Here is a 23,275-nt window from a genome sequence, read left to right as displayed (position 1 = left end):
TCAAACAAACACTGGCATTTCCTGCTCTGCCAGGGAGTTTATTTAAAGGCTGACCCAAATATGCCAGACTGCAGTCCAGTTGCAAACGTAGATACCAGATACATGGCTGTAGATGCAGATACTTTGGCAGCTGACTAGCACGCCTCGCATTTCGACACGTTCGTCGGCAATGCGTAAACAATGGCCCAAACCATTGGCCACCGGGAAATTGGTCGAGATGCGTGGCGGGAAAATGCGAAAACACATTGCCGCCCAGCGGGTATCAGGTAGTTGGGAAAGTTTCCCACCCCCCTATTACCATTACCGAAAATTTCCCAATCCACTGTTTGGGCAAATGTGTGGCCCACACGTCTTCGTTATTTCCCGCAAACCAATTTCGGGCTTCATTAGAAATTTCCAACGTCCCGCAGAAAATATAATTTATGCATGCTTCTGACACAATACACAAAGGGTTCAAGGCAACCGCAGCCATAACCAGCTGAAGAAATAACAAACGGATTGACTGGTGTCGGGAAAACCGAATGGGGTATACCCAGTACTAGTGTGACACCATATCATTTGGGTTAGAAAAAGTGCTGTATGGAATTAAACTTTTCCTAAAGAGTAAGATAGGTGTGCAATTAACCAGCATACCTATAACTTTTCATAATTTTTATAAGGCATTGCCATGAAGTAGCTTTTTTTATTAGCTTCTATGTCTTTGGCAATCTAATCAAAAATGAAATGATACACATTAGAACAGGACTTTATTGTGAACTCCATCCCCAGTCATTACAAACGATATACCCCTTTTTAATCTCAAATTACTGGATAAAATCGGCAACAAACGACGTTGACGCTGACGACACTAATTAAAAATGTTGGCCAACCCTTCAAGTGGCTCATGCGGCGACTGACAAGCGCAGAACTCTGGTCAAAACCAGGAGCAGGATGGAGCAGGAACAGGATCTGGAGCTGCGGCCGTGCCATGGCTGAAATTGAAAAGCTGGCTAAACTCCGGGCCGCAGTCAGCAGAAATCCGCTAAAGTCCCCAAAACAACAACCCGTCGTCGCACAGCAACAAACAAACAAACAGGGGGGGAAAATGGGGTGTGGGTCAGGACACCTTTCGACCTTGCGACCCGCGGCCCATTGATGATGTTGTTAATGGAAAAAATCTCAACACCCTTTCGCACACACAGCGGGATAGAGATGGAGATCTGTCGGGGGACAGGGCCAGAAAGAGAGGGCCCGAGTCAAACAATGGCGCGTAATTTTGCGAAATTTACATTCCTTAATTAATCTTGTTTGCGCTGCGGCAGTTGGCAGTTGTCTGCCAGCTCTGCCAACCCCCTTTGGGCGCCGCCCCTGCTCCTGCTGCCGCTGTGTGTGCCTGGGTTTTTGGGGTTTCATCCGCCGGTGGATCTGCCTCAGGGGGCAACTAACACCGAGCCACGCTAATGACATTCAAGGCACAAGATGTCAGCCGAGGTGGAAGCTGCACACATCCTGCTGTTCCCGCCTTATTAACCCATATATACACTCGGATGGGGTTACCGGATACCCCGGCCCGTTGCCTAATGAACCCTTCTTGGCCCGGAGTTCAGGTTCAGGTTGCTCTGCTCGCTTTAATCAACAATTTGCGTATGCAGGCAGCGCCGGGACATGTGACATTTATTGAAATTCTAGTTTAGCCGGGTAAGAGGAGCCCCGACATCAGCTGAGAGCAATTTAAACTCAATTTCCAGTCTGAGACACAAAACGGGGACTCGGGAGCCGTAAATTGCTCCAAGAAGATGAGCCGCCAGATGAGCTTGTGTGAGCTGCTGATGATTAAATTGGATCCGAGATGGGGGGCCAGCTAAAAAAGAAACTATCTTTGAGAGTTAGCAGAAAAAATACGAACTCAATTGGATCAAGTACTTGCCAGGCGAAGTTACAGAGTGCCAATTGTAGAGAGATGTGATTTATACAAATTGTCTAGATTTATTGCAGGAGAATCAGTTAAATCCCAAACTAGTTAAATCAATTTCTTTGTAAGATCCGTATCCCCAAGTCCATTGTGTGCCTGAAAGCAGTAAAACACTTTCGTTGAGTGACCATAAAAAATCACAGAAATTACAGAAATGCCATGCGTGAGTGGGAATCGTTTAAATTGTATCTCGGACTGAAAACCTGTCCCCGAAGTAATCAGCAAATCTATCACAAACTCGTGCGTGAGCGGGACTTTCACCTGGACCTGGTGCAGCTCCAACTGCAATTGGCAATTTCTCACTCGTTTTTACCCATTTTGCTGCTGTCACAACTCGCAACTTTGCAAAAGTCCAGTGCAAATCCAAAGCTGAAGCTAAAACCAGAGCCAAAGCCAAAGTCAAAGCCAGAGCCAAGCCCCTCAAGGCGATGGCCGTTTCTCGAGAGGTGTTGCCTTGGCTGTCCAGGAAATCCACACACGCCAGCCCCCAGATTCGCAGATACCAGATACAAAGATACAACCTACCCGTGTGCGGATGATTTGGAGACCTGCAAGTGAGGTCCGGCATTAGCGGCAGATTAATGATCGTCATACTGCCTGCGCCCACGCAGCGGATTAGAAAAAGTCCCTGGGTGGATGTGGAAATGGGAACGGAGTTGGAATTGGAATTGGAATGCCCCTGGCGGCAGTGACTGCTCCACATGCGAATCCCTCCTCCGAACTGGCCAACATTCATTAGCCGAGAGCCGCGGCATTGTGGCAAACTTTTTCCCATTGCTCCTCGTTATGAATATGCAACATTTATATAAATTGTCACGTTTATTGCAGTCAGACTGTGTTTCACTCTCACGCTCTTTCTGCCTTTTCCCATCCATTTTGTGTGTGGCCCTGCATCTGTCATTCTACCAAATCAGAAAGGGGAGATCTAGCTACAGAAACATAACATAACTTGTAATGCCCTAGCTGGAATGTATCTTTTTTACAAATAGAATATAAAAATGTTTCAATATCTAATTTAGAGATGTAGCCCATATATAATACAACTTATAATATTACTCAAGAATTTAAAACCAACCAAGCGCTTTTTTAAACATCAGATAGTTTCTGACAAGCTTAAGTCCTCCAAGTCTATTTTTATGGAATATAAAGATAAAGAAAATAATATTCTTAATGGGCCTGCTAGTGCCCAAAAGCCATAGAGTATAACAACCAACTTACAAGCTGATGGTGGAACGCGCTTTTGTTGAACGTTGATTGCAATCATAATTTATAAATGTTGCCGACAGTTTGGCGGGTGCCACGACGTTGCAGTTGCTGCCGCCCATATTTCGCCATCAATAAATAAATATTATTTGTCTGTCTGTCTGGCCGGTCAGCTTTGTAAAATGGACCCAGGATGATGGTTAGAGGAGCGACGTTCAGAGCCGAAACCATTAGCAAGTGATTTGGGGACTTTTTCCAATCTAATTGAATGTCGAGGGGGGGCTATAAAAAAAAATGAAGTCAGTCGAGGGCTTTAAGCTGAAGTGAGTCCTGGCCCAGAGAGAAATGGTGGCAAGAAGCACTTTAAACTGCCAGGCAAACCAAGTGGTAGTGAATTGTTTCTCCAGCCGGTAGCTTGCTGTTTTTCACTCACTCTTTGGCCCGGTTTAATCGCTGCTGCCAGCTCAGTCTAGTTGGAAACTGTTTGCCCATCGGGATCCCATTCCCGATCCCATTCCCATTCCCATTCCCAGCCCCATAACCCCAACCATCCGTCCCCATTCGCGCTGGTCAAGTGTTGTGGTTGCCATTTGTTTGTGCCAGAAAGCCGCATCACCAGTGGCGGAGTTCTCGGGGACTCCGGACTTTGGACTACGGACTCCAGTGATTTACTATGGCGAGGCTTCTGTTTCTGGGGGGACGTGGCGTATGAGTGATGCGCCATGCATATTCATACACATTGAGATTCATTGTATTTGCGCTGCATTTCCGCAGTATTTTGTATTTTATCTGCTTTGTTCATGTTCGCTCTACTTACGACTTTTCCGCAATTTCTCTTTTCGCTTTTTACGGCCCCCCGAGAACCGGAGATAGAAATATAGATGGAGATATAGGGCCTGGGCAAATGAGAGTGTGTGGCTGTCATATTGCTCGCCTCAGCTGGGGCTTTAAGCAGATTTATTTTCAATTAAACAAGCTCATAACTTGGCCGACAACTTGGCAGAACTTGGCTGTTAGGCCTCCACTTCAGAGTCCTGCGAATGCGAGCAGTGAAGGAGTGTGTGTCCTGGCTCTTGGTTCTGGCTTAATTTACGCCGCAAATTCAATTTATTTGAGATACACCTAATCCACAAAAGCAAACTTGATTTATCAACATAAATATTTTGCATACAATGTGTGAGCATGGCCCATCCTCGCCGATTTTCCTCTTGTAGAGAATGCATTTGGGGCTTGGTTTTTGTTCCATTGTTGTTATTTTGTCTCTGGACTCACTCTATATATGTGTGTGCTGAACGAAATTCAATTTTAATGCACTTGAATGGATTTGAGCAGCGCTTAGTTGACTTGATTACGGGCCTTTGGCTTTGGCTTCGGTTCGGTCCACAGAATTTCATTTGCTTTATGGATTTTCCGATTCTGGCTGGCCGAAACCATTTTTCCCTCGACTCTGGCAAATCAAACACTTCAACAACTCGACAACGAAACGAGACGAAATTCTTCATACTTTTGTGAAAATGTTTGTCGAGCTGCCAGCGCCAAACCAACATCGCCACGAAAGCCACTTGGCCATATCTGGGAGTATTTGTCATAACGCATATAATTTCAAGAGCTCCCCTCAAGTGGGACCGACGGAAGAAGCACAGGGCATACATATGCAGATGCAGATGCGGATGCGGAGTAAAATGCTAAACACATGCCAGGGAAATGCTGATGATAATGCAAATGAAATTATTTTTACAACGTTTACTCTCAGCCGGGCATGTTTCGCCCAAGCTCTGTCCACTCACAACAATATAAATCATCATTTGCCTGCTACAGCTTCGCTTCTCATTTAGTGGTTCTGGCCCCTGTGACCGCCCACACACATGTAATGTGCCAGGACACCGCATTAATGTCCTACTCCCTCAGCGAAGGATACTAAAGGGAGCGGGATGTGGAGTTACCTAACAACATTGTGGTGCAAAGTGGGTGCGTCGCAGCTTTTTGGCTTTATGAGAAGCGCAGAGAAAGGCTTTAAATTGTAATGACCACCCATGAAGAGCTTACAGCTAGTAGTAAAAATGTATTTTAACAAACTTACATTTTCTAAACTCAAAGTAATTCAACAAAATTATGTCAGTGGGCTATGCTCCCTTTCGACTGATATACTCCACAAGGGATGTGGTATCCAGGGCCTGTCATAACATACTGCCTCAAATGGCCAACAAGCTCGACCTGTGGGATCTGGAAACTGGCAGCAAAACTAATAATGTGACCAAGGGCTCCTGGTAATGCCATTTCGTCCTTGTCCATCTCGACGTACATCTGGCCCGCTCATAAGTCATTCGAAAGAGCACAAACAAATGCTCTGTCAATTGTCGGCCAGCCGCAAATGCTATAAAGCTGACAAATGTCGAACGAGCGCACAGATAGATATTCGAATGGGAAGGGGACACAAACACGGATCGCAGGTACTCATAAAACTGTCCAAATGTCAATATCCCAGACCCACGAAGCCGTGCCAAAAAAATACTTTTCAGGCCGCGTTCGCTTTGATTTCGGTTGCCTGGCAGGCTGAAGGGGGTTGGCGATGGGAATGGGAAGGGGAAGGGGAACGAGCAGGACGAGGAGCCAGGACTTATTTGTTGCTGTCTGGAAAACACCTTGGCCAAGCAATTTCAATTTTCCCCACAGCCGACAACAAGAAAATGAACATGTCAACGGCACACGTCGGATATGGACTTGGATTTGGCTTTGGTTTTGGCTTTGGCACTGGGATTGGCTGTGCACTGTAAGAAATTAAAGCGTGTCAAGAATTTAACAAAATAATTGTCGGTGGAGATGGAGGTCTTTATTATGAAATAGTACTAATTTACTTAAATCTAGCTAAAATTTAAAGACTTTAAAATCATTTAAATTATTGTTTTTTAAAAGGTTGAAGTAGAGTAAATTACGACAAAATTATAACGTATCCATTTAATAAACTTTTTCATTGAAACCAAAAAGTCGAAAGTTAGTATCCTTCCATATTTGAAAATGTAAAATAAAATATCATATCTTTTTCAAGAAATAATATTACAAACTCAATATACTAGTATTAATAAATCCCTAGGAAGCAACTGATAAAATGAAAATACCTGATCTTAAGATAAAGATTCTTATATCGATTAGATCTTTTCGTGACTTTCCTCAGTGTACATTTTTGTGGCTCGGTTAACCTGTCGGCTCTGCTCGGCTGCTCCGATTCGCTGCGCCTCGATTCAATTCGATTCGGTTTCGGGGGGCTTCGACGTTTTTTGGCAACTTTGTAAATATTACAAAATTTAGGTGTCTCGCTTGGTGAGTGCGCCAATGAAATATTTATGCTCACACACACCGAGGCGACGTATCTGTGTGCGAGTGTCTCTGTTTGTGTTTGTTTTTGCACGAGCGTCGCCCGTTTTGTGCAAATATAAACCGACCACAGTCGAAAGGGGGTTCTTCGGGGAGGGGGTTCAGGGGTTCAGGGGTTTTCAGGGGACTGACTGACTGGGCCTGCCAGTTGTCTGATAAACAGACAATTTGCCAAAGTGGATACGTGCATGGCGCGTATAATTTTGGGGCACACCTGAGCCCCCGTTTGGACCTCCTTTCCATCCCCCACCCCTGCCAACTTTTGGCCTAGACCCCGAGAGGAGCAACAGGAGCAGATGACCCCCCTCCCTCGACGCCCGTGTGTGGCTGTATTTTGCGGTTGTGGACTTTAGCCTGATGAGTGTATCTATGTGTGCCAGGGATTGAGTGTGTGCTTAGTTGGTTAGTTTGGCTGATGAAGCGACATTGACAGGCCAAGTGACTTCCATGCTAAGCGGCTTTAAATTTGCCGAAAGCAGGTTGGGTTTAGATGGAGCTGAAATAGTAAAAAGGTTGGGATGTGTGCAGGTCTAAAAACCACATTTATTTACCCTAGTTAATGATTCTAAAAGAAGGTATGTTTATATGAGCCCCTAAAATGTGATCAACTGTATAAAACTAAAGCCATATGTCAAAAATCATTTTGGAATAAGTCTAGTGTGTGTATAAACATTAACTGCCATTTACCAACTTTGTTTTTCCGAATAAAACTTGGTAATGAATAGTTATCCGGAACCCTCCGTGCTTGAGTTTGAGTCACCGCCTTTCATTTCAATTTCAAGTTGAAAATTCTCTGCCGGCAGTTCCGCCCACACAGCCGCCGGCCATATAGAAGAATCTCCGGCGTAACTTTTACGATTTTAATCGTGCAAATTTATGGCATTTTCCCGCACGATTTCCCCGCGGACCAAAAGCATACATATATTCGGAAATAAATAAATGATGAAAACAAACGCCTATAAAACTAAACTTTGGCCAATAGTTGCGGGCCAGTAAAGCCCAGATATACATATGTATATGTCTGTATCTGCATGTTTCAATGGGCATGTGGAATATACCATATATTCGGCTAAAGTCAGCGCAACCGCGAGTTTTGGACTCGGACTGCCGCTCATAATTTTTGCAGTTGCAGCATAATAAATTTAAAGCCAATGGGGCATTTTTGCGGGGCTGTGAGTTATGGCCGGGGCAAATCGAAGTTGAGTCGAATGATGGCTACTAACTGGCCTGGTTTTCCTTGATTTTTCCAGGTGAACGCCGGCAGCTTGTCCGAGCAGGCTGGCCTGCAGCCCGGCGATGCGGTGGTGAAGATCAACGACGTGGATGTCTTCAATCTACGGCACAAGGATGCCCAGGACATTGTGGTGCGCTCTGGCAACAACTTTGTCATCACAGTGCAGCGGTAGGTGGTGGCCCAAAGTTCGTCTCCTAAAATGGGGGAATTTTTATTAATTTTTCTGTTTTTACTACCCTTTAGTGGCGGCTCCACCTGGAGGCCGCATGTGACGCCAACGGGCAATGTGCCGCAGCCCAACTCGCCGTATCTGCAGACGGTGACGAAGACCTCTCTGGCTCACAAACAACAGGACAGCCAGCACATCGGCTGTGGCTACAACAACGCGGCCCGTCCCTTCGTGAGTGTACTAATTTGCAATCACGCAGAGTATATCCCCATCCCGTCCCTGCACCACATCATTTATAAAATTCATAAACTGGCAGCCCAAAGTTGGGAATGCGGAAAGTTTTAGTGGCCCAGCTGATGCTGACGTCCTGATGATGACCAATGATGTTGATAGTTAGTTCTAGACCGCCCACACTCCCCACACTTTGCGTTTATTTTGTTGTCTGTCTGTGGCTTTTCATATTCATTCATTTCATTTTCGGTTGTTGGGTTAGGAACCCTATCCCCAAACCCCGAACCCCGAACCCCAAACACCAAACCCTCTGTATGAGTTGACAACATTTGCATTTATACGATGTCTGTCTGTCTGACGCTCAGTTTGTTTGTGCGTAGTTTTGAAAAGTGTCAGAATGAGTAATGAATATGAGTGCTAGGATTATTTGCCTGGCAAGAATTAATGTGCAAAAGGTCCCTCACACACACACTCACACACACAATCTCCCGCCCATCTGAATCTGTATCTGTGCCCTGCCATGCATAGTAATGTCTCTGTTGTGTGTGTGATATGCATACATTTACGTATCTTTTATTGTTATGAATTTGTATAATAATAGCTCCAGCCAATGACAACGGACATGAAATTGATTTGGGATCATTTTATGTGCCAAGTTCCAGGAACAACATTATGGGAAGCATAGCAATAGCAGCTTAATGTGATTTAAGGCTGTGCAAATGGCATAGTTGAAATGGAACTAAGATATTGGTAAACACCTCCGGCTTGGGAATATAATTTAATATGCAAGTTCCAAGGCAGACGGATGCAGAACTCAATTTGGAATTAGAGCATGTTCCAGCTGGGGAAATATTATAAAAGGCTTAAGAATATTCGAAGAGTTGTTATTGGTTATTTAATGAAAGAAAATTTCAACGAATACAGTAATCTGTATTGAGTAAATTCATATCATAAAATAAAAAAGGAAGATTTTTTCCAGTTAGCTTAGCAATGTGAGAATGGCAGAGAAGGGCTCCAAAATGGAGAACAATACACAAATTAAATGTATCAATGGGAATCATGAAAATAAAAAAAAACAAAGAATTTGTGTCAGTTAGCTTAACATTGTGAGAAGTGCAGAGAAGGGTTCAGAAATGGAGAACAATAATACCATAATTCAACAAAAATCAATTGGTTCATGATAATAAATATAAAAGAAGACTTTTTCAGTTAGCTTAACATTGTGAGAAGTGCAGAGAAGGGCTCAGAAATGAAGAACAATAATTCCCAATTACAATAAGTGCGTGGGGAGATATCGTTGTTGCTTTTGCACCAGAAACTTCGCTCATTTCACACTTTCTCAGCCTGGTCCAAGTTCTCATGTATTTCCTACTTCCCACTCGTATTTTTCAGGCCAACGGCGGCGATGGCGGCGTGAAGAGCATTGTCAATAAACAATACAACACCCCGGTTGGCATTTACAGCGAGGAATCTATTGCGGAAACACTCTCGGCCCAGGCGGAGGTTTTGGCCGGCGGTGTGCTCGGGTAAGTTTTTGCCGGGAAGAAGACCCGGGTGAAAAGCTGGGGGAAAAGGCAACAAACAACTGTCTGGGCCGCAGCCGTGACAGTGCGAAATATCAGGAAAAGTTTTACTTAAAAATGTTCTTTCTGCGCTCTGCTTTGGCCCTGAACGAAAAACAAAAAAAAATGCGAACTCAGAAGGCGGAAAGCAGGGCGTGCGAAGAACCACAGGCAGTTCGAAACGGTGAGTGCAATTTGGCAAATGATAGCCGTTGCTGCAGAAGTCGGGCCAAGTGCTTCAACTTGTGCCAGTGGTCGACTTTTGCGGGCCAAAACGCACGCGTGGGACCGAATCGCGCGCCTTTAGCGCTTAATTTCTTTGGGGGATTTCGGGCCAACGCGGCGGATGCGTAACAATCTTGTTGCCGCCACTCACTCACTTAGTGGAGCATACTTTCGGGCTGCGCAGCGTGCACGCTGAAAAGTATGCTACAGCCGAGCACAAGGGCTCTTGGTTTCATTTACTCCTGTTCTGTGGCGGGATTTCATCCTTATCGTTAAAGCCCACTCTCCTTTCTTTCCCTTTCCTTTGGTAAATTTCGTAAGGAAGATTTCTCCTTCTGACCAAATTGGACAGCCAGTTCATAGTCATTTTACCAAAGTGACTTGCATTACAAAACCTTTTCGGTATTGAATATTTAGGAAAATCAAGAAACCGAATTATTCCAAAGCTGATTTTATGATAACTTTAAAATATTATTTCATACATTTCTAAAAAATACTTTCTTTTTCCAGCGTCAACTTCAAGAAGAACGAGAAGGAATACCAGGGCGATCGCTCCGAGGTTCTGAAGTTCCTGCGCGAGGAGGAGACCGGCCAGTCCACTCCAGGTAATGGGGCCAACTATGAGCTGGCCCGCCTGCTGCTCATCCTGAACGACGGTGCCAATCCGTTCGTCAGCGATGTTCTGGGCGATTAAAGGGGGTGGGCAGTCTGCCAGATGATAGCCAATGTTTTTTTTAAAACGCCCAGCAGGGACCTTGAAATGGGCGAGATTCTGTAATACAAATGTAACTAAATTCTTTCTGTTCTTTTGTCGTTTAACCCATCAGACCAGCCAAAGGAAATGGACTTTCGTTTTCTCTATTTGAAGACACATTTCTAGTGCCCACACACAGTCATGTCTATAAATATATATTAACCAACTATTTCAAAGTCACCTGCACGGACCTTATAAGTCGTAGTTATTAAAGTATTATCTTCAGTGAAGCAAAGAGTTTTATATAGACAAACAGTTTGCTAGTTGATTGCTAGAAGGGGTTATATAGTTTAGTTATCTTTCCTTCAGGCCTGATTGTAGTAGAATATATATTGATTTATAGGTATAGAATTACTCAAAGCTTCATGAGCTATATTTTTGTTTGAATTGCCAGCTCATTTCTGTCTCTCATCGACTGCTAAAGAAAACTTCAAGACACACCCATTGAATGCCCATTTTCTGTCTATCTTTCTGTCTAACTCATGTTTGTATTTAAACTGTTTTTCATACACACCAAAATCAACAACCTGCAACAACAATCACAACACCGCCCACAACAATACATATAAACAGCATTCGGCAACAGCCATTGCGAGCATGATGCACCCCGGCAACAGCAACATCAACAGCCACAACAGCAACAGCAATACAACCAACAACAGCAGTACAACCAACAACAACAACAATACAAGCCACCACAACAACACTATCACCAGCAACAACAACAACAACAACAGCAATCGAGCACCACTCGCCATGTCAGCGCCCCCGTGAACTCCCCCAAGCCCCCGAGCACCGGCGGACTCCCAACTGGCCAGAACATTTGCACCGAATGCGAGCGCCTCATTACGTAAGTGCAGCCTATAGGATCTCACCTCTCTAATAAAAATAAAATGGGGTATTAACTAGGTAATGGTAGGGTGATAAGTACTGGTATCTCAGAGATGCAAAAAGGAATTGTAATATTATTTATGATCAACTCCTTAAGTTAATATATTAAGTTCCTTAAGTTCCGTCTTGATTTAATTTGAATAATTTCTATACAAACCAACATTTTGTTAAAGTTTTTATAAGAACAAACTTAAGAACACCTGCTCTAAGAAATAATTCTGATTTTATATGATAAGGTATACAAAAACCTTACAAAACATCTGCAAACATGAAGTATTTCATCCTAAAAATCGTATTTTAGTAGCTATTCTTTCTTTTATTTTCTCTTTGTAAGCTTATTAAATTTGGATTTTGATCGATGATTTATTTTCTAATGAAAATGAAACATATAATGTTTAAATTTTAACAAACCAAAGACAATTACTTAGATGAATTTCAACGATTTTCCTTAAAACAATCTTCAAATATTCCGAACTGAATCTTAAAATCTCATACTACAGTAGATATTACTTACGTATTACATTATCAAATGTGTGTAAATAAGTAAATTATCAAGGGTAGGAGTTGCAATTACATTAAGTTTCACAAAGGTTTTCCTAATTACACCCTTTGTTCTTTTGAGATACAAATATTTGCCACCTTATCATACCGACTAAATACCCCCTCGTGTGTGTAAATTAGCATTTGTGTATGCACATTGACTAACAGCAACAACGGCGATGCTTCTGCACTATTAACCCAATCCCAGCAATTAGTGGGGTGCTTAGAGGGTTCAGTTTCCAAGGGCAGACTTCAGGCAGGTTGTGAACATGCGTTTTCCAAATAACTGATTGAGCTTTTCCGCTTCAATGACGATGATGATGATGGTGCTATGTAGAACCACACAGTCCCGCCAACTTTTACTGGACACAGAGCCACGCGATTGGCGGCAACGAGCGACGCACTCCGCTGCACCACCAGCATCAGCAGGATGAGCGGATTGGGGTGTCGCTGCAGGCGGGATCCCTGGCGCCGGCTGCTCCACACAGGCCCAGTTTGCCGGTGGCCCAAAAGGACAAAGAGGAGCAGCTCAGACAGCAGCAGCAGCAGCAGGATCAGGAGCAAGCCGATCCGCGCATCATTGTGCTGCCCATCTGCCCCGGGCTCCAGGGGCCCGAGTACAAGGCCGAAATGGAGGCGGCGGCGGCGGCATTGGCCACCGACCAGGATGGTCGACCACGTCCATTGACCGCCAGCGGACATCCGGCCTGCCAGCTGTGCGGCGTGGGCATTGTGTAAGGATTCGTTGTTCGCCGAATCAATGATAATTCATGCGTCGCCTGTGCCACTTCCACATCTACCGACCCTTCCCCCGTGTGTCTGCATTTTAATTCGCTTTTATACCACGGACTCACGGCGTCCAAGTCAATTGTTTGCCATTCACGCACTCCCCAACACCTGAGCTCCAGCCACGAATAAAGCCCCCTGATCCGGACCAGATCCATGGGAGCCATCATTTGTATTAATTTGTATGCCAATTTAATTGGCTCGCCATCGGAGCTTAACTCGATAATGCATTATAGCTTTTTACATATTTCTCGCATTACCTGCAACACCATGGCTAACAGATTCGCTCGGGGACTGTTTCGATGTTCACACACAAATGCACAGCGAACTATCAGTAGTAATCAGTAATCACAGTCAATCAAGTGCTGTTCTATCAATCACCGAGTTTAATGTCTGCAAAACTTTCGAGGGGCTCTTCAATGTGGGGAAATATAGTAATGCTTATCCGTTTTAGTTACCAAAAGTATGGAATTACCTCTTGAAGTATTTAATTAAATATTAAAATATATACCTTAAATACCACTGTAAAACATGTATCGATAAAGAGATTATCACATGCATCGAATATTCAAGAGATATGAATTCTCGCCATCCAGACCCTTGAAGAGCTTCTCGAACTGTCCCTCCATCACTATGAATCCACTAATAATCCCCCTCCAATTTTTCAGTGGCGTGTTCGTGCGCATCAAGGACAAGAACCTGCACGTGGAGTGCTTCAAGTGTGCCACCTGCGGCACCTCTCTGAAGAACCAGGGCTACTACAACTTCAACAACAAGCTCTACTGCGACATCCACGCCAGGCAGGCCGCCATCAACAATCCTCCCACTGGCACCGAGGGTTACGTTCCCGTCCCCATCAAGCCGTAAGTGATCGGAGTTATTCCAAATATTTCCTCTGATTTTTTTGCGGCATGTCCCCTTTACACGGCCAATTGGTCAGTGGCGGAGGGGTGAAGGGAGATAGGAGGTCCTGGTCCTACAGATGAAAATGAAATATAAATAAATTCAGCCCATTCGCTATATGCCAAAATACGTCTGACATGCCGGCGACGAAAAATCGCCCATGCTCAACCGAGTATTGTATTTACATACACTCGCTAGTGGGAATTTGGAATACCCTTAAAAGATATATGAGTTCTAAAATGATAAAGTATACAGCTAAATACTAAGGGCATTACCTAGTGCATTACCAGAATTTTGTTGTGGAAAGGAATAAAAAAAAAATTGTTGAGACTTGGAATAAAATACTTACTACATATATTTTTTTACCCGAGTGGGTTATTTCATATAATCTATGGTAATACCTATAATATACCTATATTTACTTAAAATGGGGTCTAAAATTGTTATTTTTATCCATAATATATAGTCAACAGGGTGTTTTGGTCTTCGATTAACCCTTTCCAAAAATTCCTCTTGACCTGTTTTATTTTTGGTTGGCCACTTTCCGATTTTGGAAATGAAAGAGGCGACACTGATTGCTCTGCTGACGTGTCATCGGCTGTGCCGCAAATTTTTAATAAATGAATTGGCAACATATGTGTGTGCCACATACTTTGCATGCCAACTAAAAACGATGGCAATCGAACTGGGAATGCACTTTCCCAGCTATCCATTGGTTATGGGTTATGGGTTATGGATGGCAGTGATATTTGAGGGGCGAACCGCCTAAGGGTGTGCGATATTGCTGGTGTGTCAGAAATATATATACGACCAGTGACAGTTGCAATTTGCATTTGGCATTTGGATTTTGTTTGGGTTTCTGGCATGCTATTTGCCTAATTTAAAGCGATGTCGACCGTTGTTGGCCAAAACCAAATTAAAGGTCTTGCACTGGGGGGCAATTAGTGCGAATGGCTGGTGACAGGCAATTACCGCTGGCGAATCTGATTTATCGGGCACTTGTCTAAGGATATCTCTTCTATTGTTTTTCCCACAGCAACACCAAGCTGAGTGCCTCCACCATCTCGTCGGCCTTGAACACGCACGGATACGGTGGCAACTCGAACGGCTACTCCAATGGGAACTCCGCCCCTGCTCCGGCACCGGTAAGTAAAGATTCCCAGAAGGTGGTTACCCCTCCTTAAGTGTTAACTGTTCCCTGCCGTGGCTAAAACAATGTCAGACACTCAACGAAACACAGACGTGTATATAGATATAGACACAGAAAAACAGGGGTCTTCGGTCGGAGGAATCCCACTCCCAGTAACCCCCACCTTTTGCACCTGAATCTGCCTTTGCAACATTCAATTCTATCATATTGCCAGGAAAAATGTTTGCTTAAACTCAGCACATTTCGCCGGAAGCGCCAGCTTCCGACATATGCTAAAATGTTAAAAATCATCTGCAGAACAGGAAAACAACCGGCAGAGAAAAATGCAATATAATGCGAAAAGTTTTTGCCAGCAAAGAAGTTCAAACATCCCGGGCAATTTTATCAAGAAACGCTACTTGTTCACTGTTTTCTCTTTGGCTGTTCCTCACTTTTCCTGGCCACAAAGCGATCAAATGAAAATGGAAAAGTTTTATGCATTTGCCAGCACAGAGAAAAGTGTGTCGAGTTATTTGAGAAAATTAATTATGCCCTGAGGTGCTATTAAAAGTATCAAAAGCATGGCTGACACATGCTAGAATTATGATCTATAAATATTGATAAAATGGTTAATTTCTTAGAAATGGATTTGACACATTGCCTTGTTATTTTCTCTGTGTACAATTTGCTTATGTGTTTGCCTGTGTTTCTATATTTTATTCTCTCTGTGTTTTTGCGTGAGTCCTCTGTTTGCCTTGCATGGAGCATGGAGTTATTGTTTATGTTTGTTGGATCGACCTACGGCTGATTGGGTAAGCAGATCTGGGGGTCTGACAGGAGGGGGCTTTCATTGAGGGATTGAAGACTTCCCCCTTGGCACCGACAGGCGAATCAATCTGATCGACATGGCCAGATTGATTGCACGGGGGTATAAATAGTGGTCGGTCCGTAGACAGTGCAGTGTCTATTTTACTATTTTTCTGAATCCGATTCTGAATCTCTTTCTGTTTCTGTTTCTGCCGCGGCCAGCGCATTTCGCTGAAATGTGCAATGGCTGCTAAAAGCTAAATATATATGCCAAGCGCTGCTTTTTACTCATTCCGCCTTATATATGTTCGGCGATTTTTTTTTTTATTCTCGGCCATCTATAAAAAACACACAGCTGCAACGGTTTGGCAGCTTTTTGGCCGCCGTGGCCGCAGTTTCGTTGCGCCCTGTGCTCAGTGCGCATCTCGCATCCCAAGAACCGTGTCCGCAAACGTGTCCGTGTCCGCGAAGTGTCCGTAACTGTGTCCGCAGCGAGCGGACACCAGAGAAGTGACCAAAAGCGACGGGATATAACTCGGAAAGTGTCCAGAAATCGGTTTATAAACATTACTCCAACGACCAACGATTAGCGAATCAAGTGAAACGACTCTTTCTTCCGTGATTTAAGCCAGGAGAAGCTCTTCTGGCGAATCACTTGCGCAGGTTGCATAATCACCCGATTGGATTACCCAAGGAATATGGCTTCTTTTTCAGCACTCCCCTTCTGGGATCGGGGCTTTTACTTAGCCCGCCCATTGACCTTGACCTATTAGCCATTTTTAGAACACCACCAAACACACACAACTAAGCACACACACACGCAATGGGGTTTTAGTTCATCAGCCGTAGGTTGTGTGCCACTTGCATTGTTCGTGCATTTTAATTAACCGCCTTTGTTAACCCCCCCGCCCGCCTGCCCGCATTAACCCATTTAGCCTGAGTCTGAGAGCAGCCAGGAGCTACCTCTGCCACCGCCCCCCTCGCCAACCCAGCTGCTGCAGTACGAGGTGGAGCAGCAGCAACAGCAGCAGCAGCAAATCTCCCCGGAGCAACACCTGTCCACCAGCCAGCAGCAAAAACAGGAGCACACGCGCACCCACAGCAGCCTGTCATCCATCTCCAGTGGTTCCTCCTCCTCCGGAGTGGGCGGCAGCGGCAGTGGGAGTGGCAGTGGGAGTGGCGTGGGCCAGAGCCAGCAAAGCTACTCATCCACCCTGTCGCTGGACCGCTTTGGCTCGCCGCTGCACTCGCGCCAGACATCCGGCTCCTCCACGTCGCTGGAGGTGTCGCTGGCTGCTCCGGCCGCTGGTCAGGGCGATAATTACACAATGACGCCGCCCTCCCCGCCGCCACCGCCCCCTCCGCAGGCCGTGACGAATTACAGGCTGCAGGCGGCGCAGAATGAGAACGACATGAATACGCAGAACAAGAGCCCCAATGCGTACAACCAGCTGTTGAAAGAGTACTCCAACAAGCTGCAGCAGCAACACCACAACACCACACCCACCCAGCACACGACAGCAACACCAGCAACACCAGCTACACCCTCACAGAGACACAACAACAACACGGCCAAGCCATTTGCAGTGCAACAGGCAACAACACCACAGCAACACCTGCCCCACCAGCAACACCAACAACAGCCGCTTGTGGCAGCGCTAACGGCGACACTTGCTAATCAATTGAAATTTAACCCACATCAGGTTGCAAGCCCCCAAGCAACAGTAGCAACAGTAGCTCCAGTAGCAACATCAGCTGCAGCAGCAGCAGCAGCAACACCTCTAGCAGCAACTGCAACAGATAGCCCGGCTGCAACAGCAACATCTGACAATATGTCGGCCTACGTGGCGGATGAGCCGTCCTCGATTTATGGCCAGATTAGCACCAACTCGGGGGCCTCAGCCCCACCACCTCCATCCCAATCCGGGGATCAGCCCTTCGAGTACGTCACGCTCACCGGCAACGTCATCCGCAGCGTGCAGGCCCCCGGAAAAGGGGCGGGCCCCAGCTACAAGGTAAAACATCCCACTCCCAATCCTCAATTAGACCAAGGTCGAGGACAGTGAGCAACAGGGAAAACAGGGAAAAATATTTGGGATAACAAGCATTCTAAATTAGTTAACGTTAGGAACCCCAAATAACAGAATTCAGGGAAATCAGGGAACCAATTATTGGAGAGCAGTTTTTAAAAACTCTTTTAAAATAATATTAACGAAGTGTGGCACCTATTGCTTTGGAGTACTCGACTGGGAAATAATGTATATTAATTATTTGAATAAGGTCTTTTAGTATCAAAACTGAATGGAAAGTTTACTAGATTTGTAGACATTCTCTTTAAAAATTTAACGAAATTGAATGGAAAGTTTAGTAGATTTGTATACGTTCTCTCTAAAAATGTAAAGAAATGTAACTTAATGTTTGATGATCATACTGAATGAAATCCTCTTTTTTATAAAACTACTTTCTTAAATTTGTTCTTTTAAAATATCTAGTTATATTTTCTCATTGAAAAGAATCCTTTTTTATAAACCCCTGCTGCTCACTGGCTATTTGACCTAATCAATGACCATCAACCATCGCGAAAAGTAAGTACCTTGCATTCTGCTCCGCTCAGCTCGCGCCGCAGCTCGCTCAGATCAGCCCTAAGAAACTAACTAAGATTTTTGTTAAGTGTTGTAAGGTGTTACCCCCGAATTGAAACATATCAAAGATATATAGAGGACCCAACTAATCGCACACTTCCTTCTCCCGTCCAAAGGTGAACCAGGGCTACGCTCGTCCCTTCGGAGCCGCCGCTCCCAAGTCGCCGGTGTCCTATCCGGTGCAGCAGCAGCAGCAGTCGCCGCGTCCCGCCCCCGGCGGCAACAACCCGTACGCCACTCTGCCCCGCAGCAATGTGGGCCAACAAGGTAAGGATGATGATGACGACGGCTGTCTGTCAGAAGGTGAATGGGTCTAGTCGCTTAAGCCAATCGAGAATTTGTACCATACTTGTACCATATACCTTTTATAGCCCAATTTAGTTCCTTTGTTGTTAGCGAGAAGAAAAAAGCAAAAAAAAAACAATGAGTGATAGACGATGTAGAGAGCGATCGTTGTATAGTATTAACCAGATTTCTGTTTTGTAACGACGATGAGTTTTATATATATATATACTTTTATTGATCGAAATAAATTGCACATGACTTAACCGTGAAGCCGTAAACAGAGAAAACAAGGAAGAACGCTATAGTCGAGTACCTCGACTATCAGATACCCGTTACTCAGCTAAATGGAGATATGCAAGCAGCAAAGCGAGATTAAAATGCGCCACCTACCGGCGGTATACAGATTTAAGCGTTATGGGCGTTAGAGTGGGCGTGGCAAATTTTTTTTTGAGTCAATCGATAGGTAATGACGAGACGAATACATTTCAGTTAAAATTTTTTATCTAGCATAAAAATTGTGGGCGTCACAGGTTTTCGCGGTTTGTGGGCGTTAAAGTGGGCGTGGCAAACTTTTTTTTAGGTCAATCGATAGGTATTGATGAGAACATTACATTTCAGTTAAAATTTTTATTCTAGCATCAAAACTGTAGGAGCCACAGTTTTGGGCGGTTTGTGGGCGTTAGAGTGGGCGTGGCACTCTACTGAAACAAACTTGCGCTGCGCAGGAATCTCAGGAATCTGCGTGCCTAATCCCAGTATTGTAACTCTCATAGTTTCCGAGATCTCAGCGTTCATACGGACAGACGGACAGACGGACAGACGGACAGACGGACAGACGGACAGACGGACAGACGGACAGACGGACAGACGGACATGGCTAGATCGACTCGGCTAGTGATCCTGATCAAGAATATATATACTTTATGGGGTCGGAAACGCTTCCTTCTGCCTGTTACATACTTTCCGACGAATCTAGTATACCCTTTTACTCTACGAGTAACGGGTATAACTAACCAACAACAGTCCTCAAATTATCGAAATTATCGAGATGCTTCTGGCGAAATTTACTAAAACATTTTCTGCTCGTTAAAACCCCGCCCACGTGAGCAACTAAATGAAAACTATTTGGCAAATGTGGCTGCATAAAACGTTTAGCATAGTTTAAGTTACTCTACACACTCTGCACTCTACAATCTACTATCTACAATCCACACTATATATATTTTTTTGTCTGCTGCCCGTGTATATATACCGATTTCTCTGTGTCGTGTACATATGTAGGTCGTAATGTAAGGTACCAGCAGCAGCAACAGCAATACAACAATCAGCAGAAGCAGCAGTATAGGAACTCTTACCCCATGGGATCTAATTATAGCACCCCGAGTCAGTCCCCCTATATCATCACCCCCACCAACAACTACAGCAGCAGCAACACCAACAACACCAACTATAGCACCTACAACAATAATAATGTTTACCGAGGTAAAATGCTGGCAAAAATGCAAAAGAAAATCCCATTGCCTCGCAGCCCAAAGTTTCCGTAGTTGTTCGTTGTTTCGAATTCACTGCCGTAGATTAATTGACTTGTTGAGTCCGATATCATCCGAAAGTTGCTGCTTTAAAGAGCCCTGCCATATCACGTTTCCATGCGCTCATACAGCTACAATATAATCCCATTCAGGTGCAAGCACACAAATGAATTTCATTAGCAGGTCCGATTATCCCACATGCCCCCAACCATTGCGAATGCGTTAATAATGGAAACATTTTGTTGACAAACTCAATCAATAGGTGGAAACATTTTAAAATGTGTTTATCATTATTATGGGCCCAGACGGGAAATTAAAACTGACAATGGCCGATGTAAACGCTGCGGGGGAAATGCTGAAAACAGGGGGGCAGCAGGGCTATCGGCGGTTTCAATGCCAATGCGATTGCCATCTTCCACTTCCGTGTGCCAGTTGAAAGTGCTGAAAGGCGAATGCAAATCGAAGGGAAAATGTACGGAAAATGAGAACGCAGGGTGGAGAACCCCAACCCCAACCCCAAGCCCCACAGAACCAAACCAAACCGATCCGAAAAACCAAACCGAATGAAAGCAAACCAAACCGATACGCTGCGTATACGTAACGCGTTGCCAGTGCAACGAAACGAGACCCATTCATGTTCGCAGAAATAAATGATATAAAATGTATTCGGTTGCCGCTGCAATTCGTGCCTCAGCCTCCGTGGTTGTTGCCATTGTGGTCGCCTCCTCCGCTCCTTTTCACCAGGATGCAGGATAGGGCTTTAAATGCAGCGCAAATATCCGATTGGGGAAAATGAAGAAGGCCTCATACAGTAGGTTCCAAAAGAAATTACACAGAAAAAGTCAAGATGATAGAGGGGATGATAAAATATTTATAAAGGATCCATATTTATATCTGTCCATACATTATATATCCGTGTTTAATGTATTCATATATGATATATCCATTTGTAATACATCCATATATAATATATCAATATATAATTTATCCATGCATGATATATTCATATATGATATATCCATATATAATACATCCATATACAGTATATCCATATATAATATATCCATGTATAATATATTCATATATGGGATATAAATATATGTATAATACATCCATATATAATATATCCATATATAACATATACATGTGTGTATTCATATATGATATATCCATATATAATACATCCATATATAATATATCCATGTATAATATATCCACGTATAATATATTCATATTTGATAAACCCATATATAATGAATCCATATAAACTATAGAACGTCTAAAAATATTTTAATGTCTTCAAAACCGCATTCCATGATATTCTTTTAAATGCTGTTATTATCAACTCAATACATTTTCTAAAGATATACCTCTTTATCGGGGATCATTTCTTGAATATTATAAAATGTTCCTTAGATTATCACACTCACTGTATTTTTGCGGCTTTAACAAGAACACTTTGGGGCCCTTGACGGTCATTCCTGGTATTTTTTCTTCGCCAACTGAACATATATCTATATACATTTGTATATTCCTGCTCCTCCGTGTCTGTCTGTTTGTTTGTTTGTTTATCAATTACCGCGCTGCGATGCTGGCTGTCATAACGGAAATGAATTAACAACAAATATGGCGGCGCCAGCGATTGCGCTACCAATTTATGGGGCAATTTTTGCAGCGCCCACATTCGTTAAGCAATTAAAAATGCAATTAGCAAGGGACGCCAGCCAAGAGAGTCTTCTGCTCACATAAATCTTCATTCCGCCAGAAATCAATCTCCTAATCAAAGCGAAAATCACGCACAACCGCAGCAATCATTTGGGGTTTTCGGATTCGGTTTTGGGTTTTGGGTTTGGCAAACGGCGGCATATGAGCAAATCCAGTTCCAATTTGCTTTTTCCGAGAGTTGGGGGGAGGGGAAAAAAACAAGAAATGTGCTGGCAAACAAATGTTTGCCTTGCACAAATGCCGACACGCACAGCCAGCTTTCCCACACGGAGCGGGAAATGTAAACGAAAGCAGATAAATTACCAGCCATTATTATACGAACAAGCATCCGCCTCGGATGGGGAAAACCCCATCCCGTGCTTTTCCGCAGTTTTCCTTGGGCGAGAGTGGCCGAATATTGAAGCGTGCCAAGGGGCCATACATCACATGGTCGGCATTCGTCAGAGCGAGGATTTATCGAGGGCACTTTCGCCTCTGTTCCTTGGGATAGGATGCGGCATCGGTCGGAACTATTGTCCCGGGCTCATTAAGCATAATCCCACGAATAACTTTTGTTTTGGTTTCTGCTTCTTTTAGGTTACGGTTACCCCTACACGTATTAGAAAATCCCAATCCCGCACCTAAAAAAAGGGCCCGCAAAGTTGGCGAAATTCTGGAAAGCAAGCATATGTTCAACAAAATACCTAAGCATATATACTATCGAAATTTGAATGGAATACTATGAGTTTTAAGCAATAAACTGCGAATATATACTTCAATGAATTACCCCCTAAAATGATCTTTATAAAAACCATAGTATAAATGCTTCGTGCTTAACCGCAAACTGCTTAAATCGCTCTGAAAAAAGCGTCTATCCTTTGATTTAAATACTGAGTATTCATTTGTCTTTATAAGACAAAAATGATCTTTATAAGAACCATAGTATAAATGCTTCGTGTCTAACCGCAAACTGCTTAAAGCGCTCTGAAAAGTCTGTCCATCATTGGATTTAAGTACTGAGTATTCATTTGTCTATATAAGTACTAATCGAACTGTGTACCCGACTATTCTTAGAATGTATTTCTTTGCACAACTTTGCATGCCTTTTGTCTAAGCGAAATACAATGGGGAACGGGGCCAAAAACAATAAACATCACCGAGGAACTTTGGCCTCTTATTATGGTCGAAAAGTTTTCGTAGCTGCTGCCAACATTTTTGATATGACAAAATATTTGCGGCAATAATTTCATTTCGTTCGCTTGTTTGTTTTCCGTTTGTTTCTGCCACAGAAACGGTCCTTTGTCCTTTGTGTCGGTCGTGTGTTTCTGCCATTTTCAATTTCTGCGAAATTACAGCCA

The 23,275-nt window shown here is 43.9% G+C and overlaps 1 protein-coding gene across 24 annotated transcripts in view; it reads left to right on the top strand.

Annotated features, from left to right (window-relative positions):
• Zasp52 (Z band alternatively spliced PDZ-motif protein 52) overlaps positions 1-23,275 on the top strand; it is a 60,700-nt gene that overhangs the window by 29,408 nt on the left and 8,017 nt on the right. For 5 of the 24 annotated variants that reach the window (XM_017085129.4, XM_017085127.4, XM_017085140.4 and 2 more), the window contains exons 3-11: positions 7,777-7,928; positions 8,004-8,160; positions 9,553-9,686; positions 10,458-10,552; positions 11,275-11,551; positions 13,587-13,781; positions 14,858-14,966; positions 16,693-17,772; positions 18,516-18,666. In XM_017085129.4, the coding sequence (XP_016940618.3) occupies positions 7,777-7,928; positions 8,004-8,160; positions 9,553-9,686; positions 10,458-10,552; positions 11,275-11,551; positions 13,587-13,781; positions 14,858-14,966; positions 16,693-17,772; positions 18,516-18,666 (2,350 nt within the window). Of the gene's footprint in view, positions 1-7,776; positions 7,929-8,003; positions 8,161-9,552; positions 9,687-10,457; positions 10,553-10,774; positions 11,552-12,469; positions 12,867-13,586; positions 13,782-14,857; positions 14,967-16,160; positions 16,421-16,692; positions 17,773-18,515; positions 18,667-19,965; positions 20,167-22,514; positions 22,701-23,275 lie in introns of those variants that run through there. The other 19 variants (XM_017085133.4, XM_017085138.4, XM_017085149.3 and 16 more) reach the window with 12 other exon arrangements.

Source organism: Drosophila suzukii, chromosome 2R (assembly GCF_043229965.1).
Source record: "Drosophila suzukii chromosome 2R, CBGP_Dsuzu_IsoJpt1.0, whole genome shotgun sequence".
NCBI lineage: Eukaryota > Metazoa > Arthropoda > Insecta > Diptera > Drosophilidae > Drosophila > Drosophila suzukii.
Note: the sequence above shows the minus strand (reverse complement) of the source record. Positions and strands in the feature narration are given on the sequence as shown.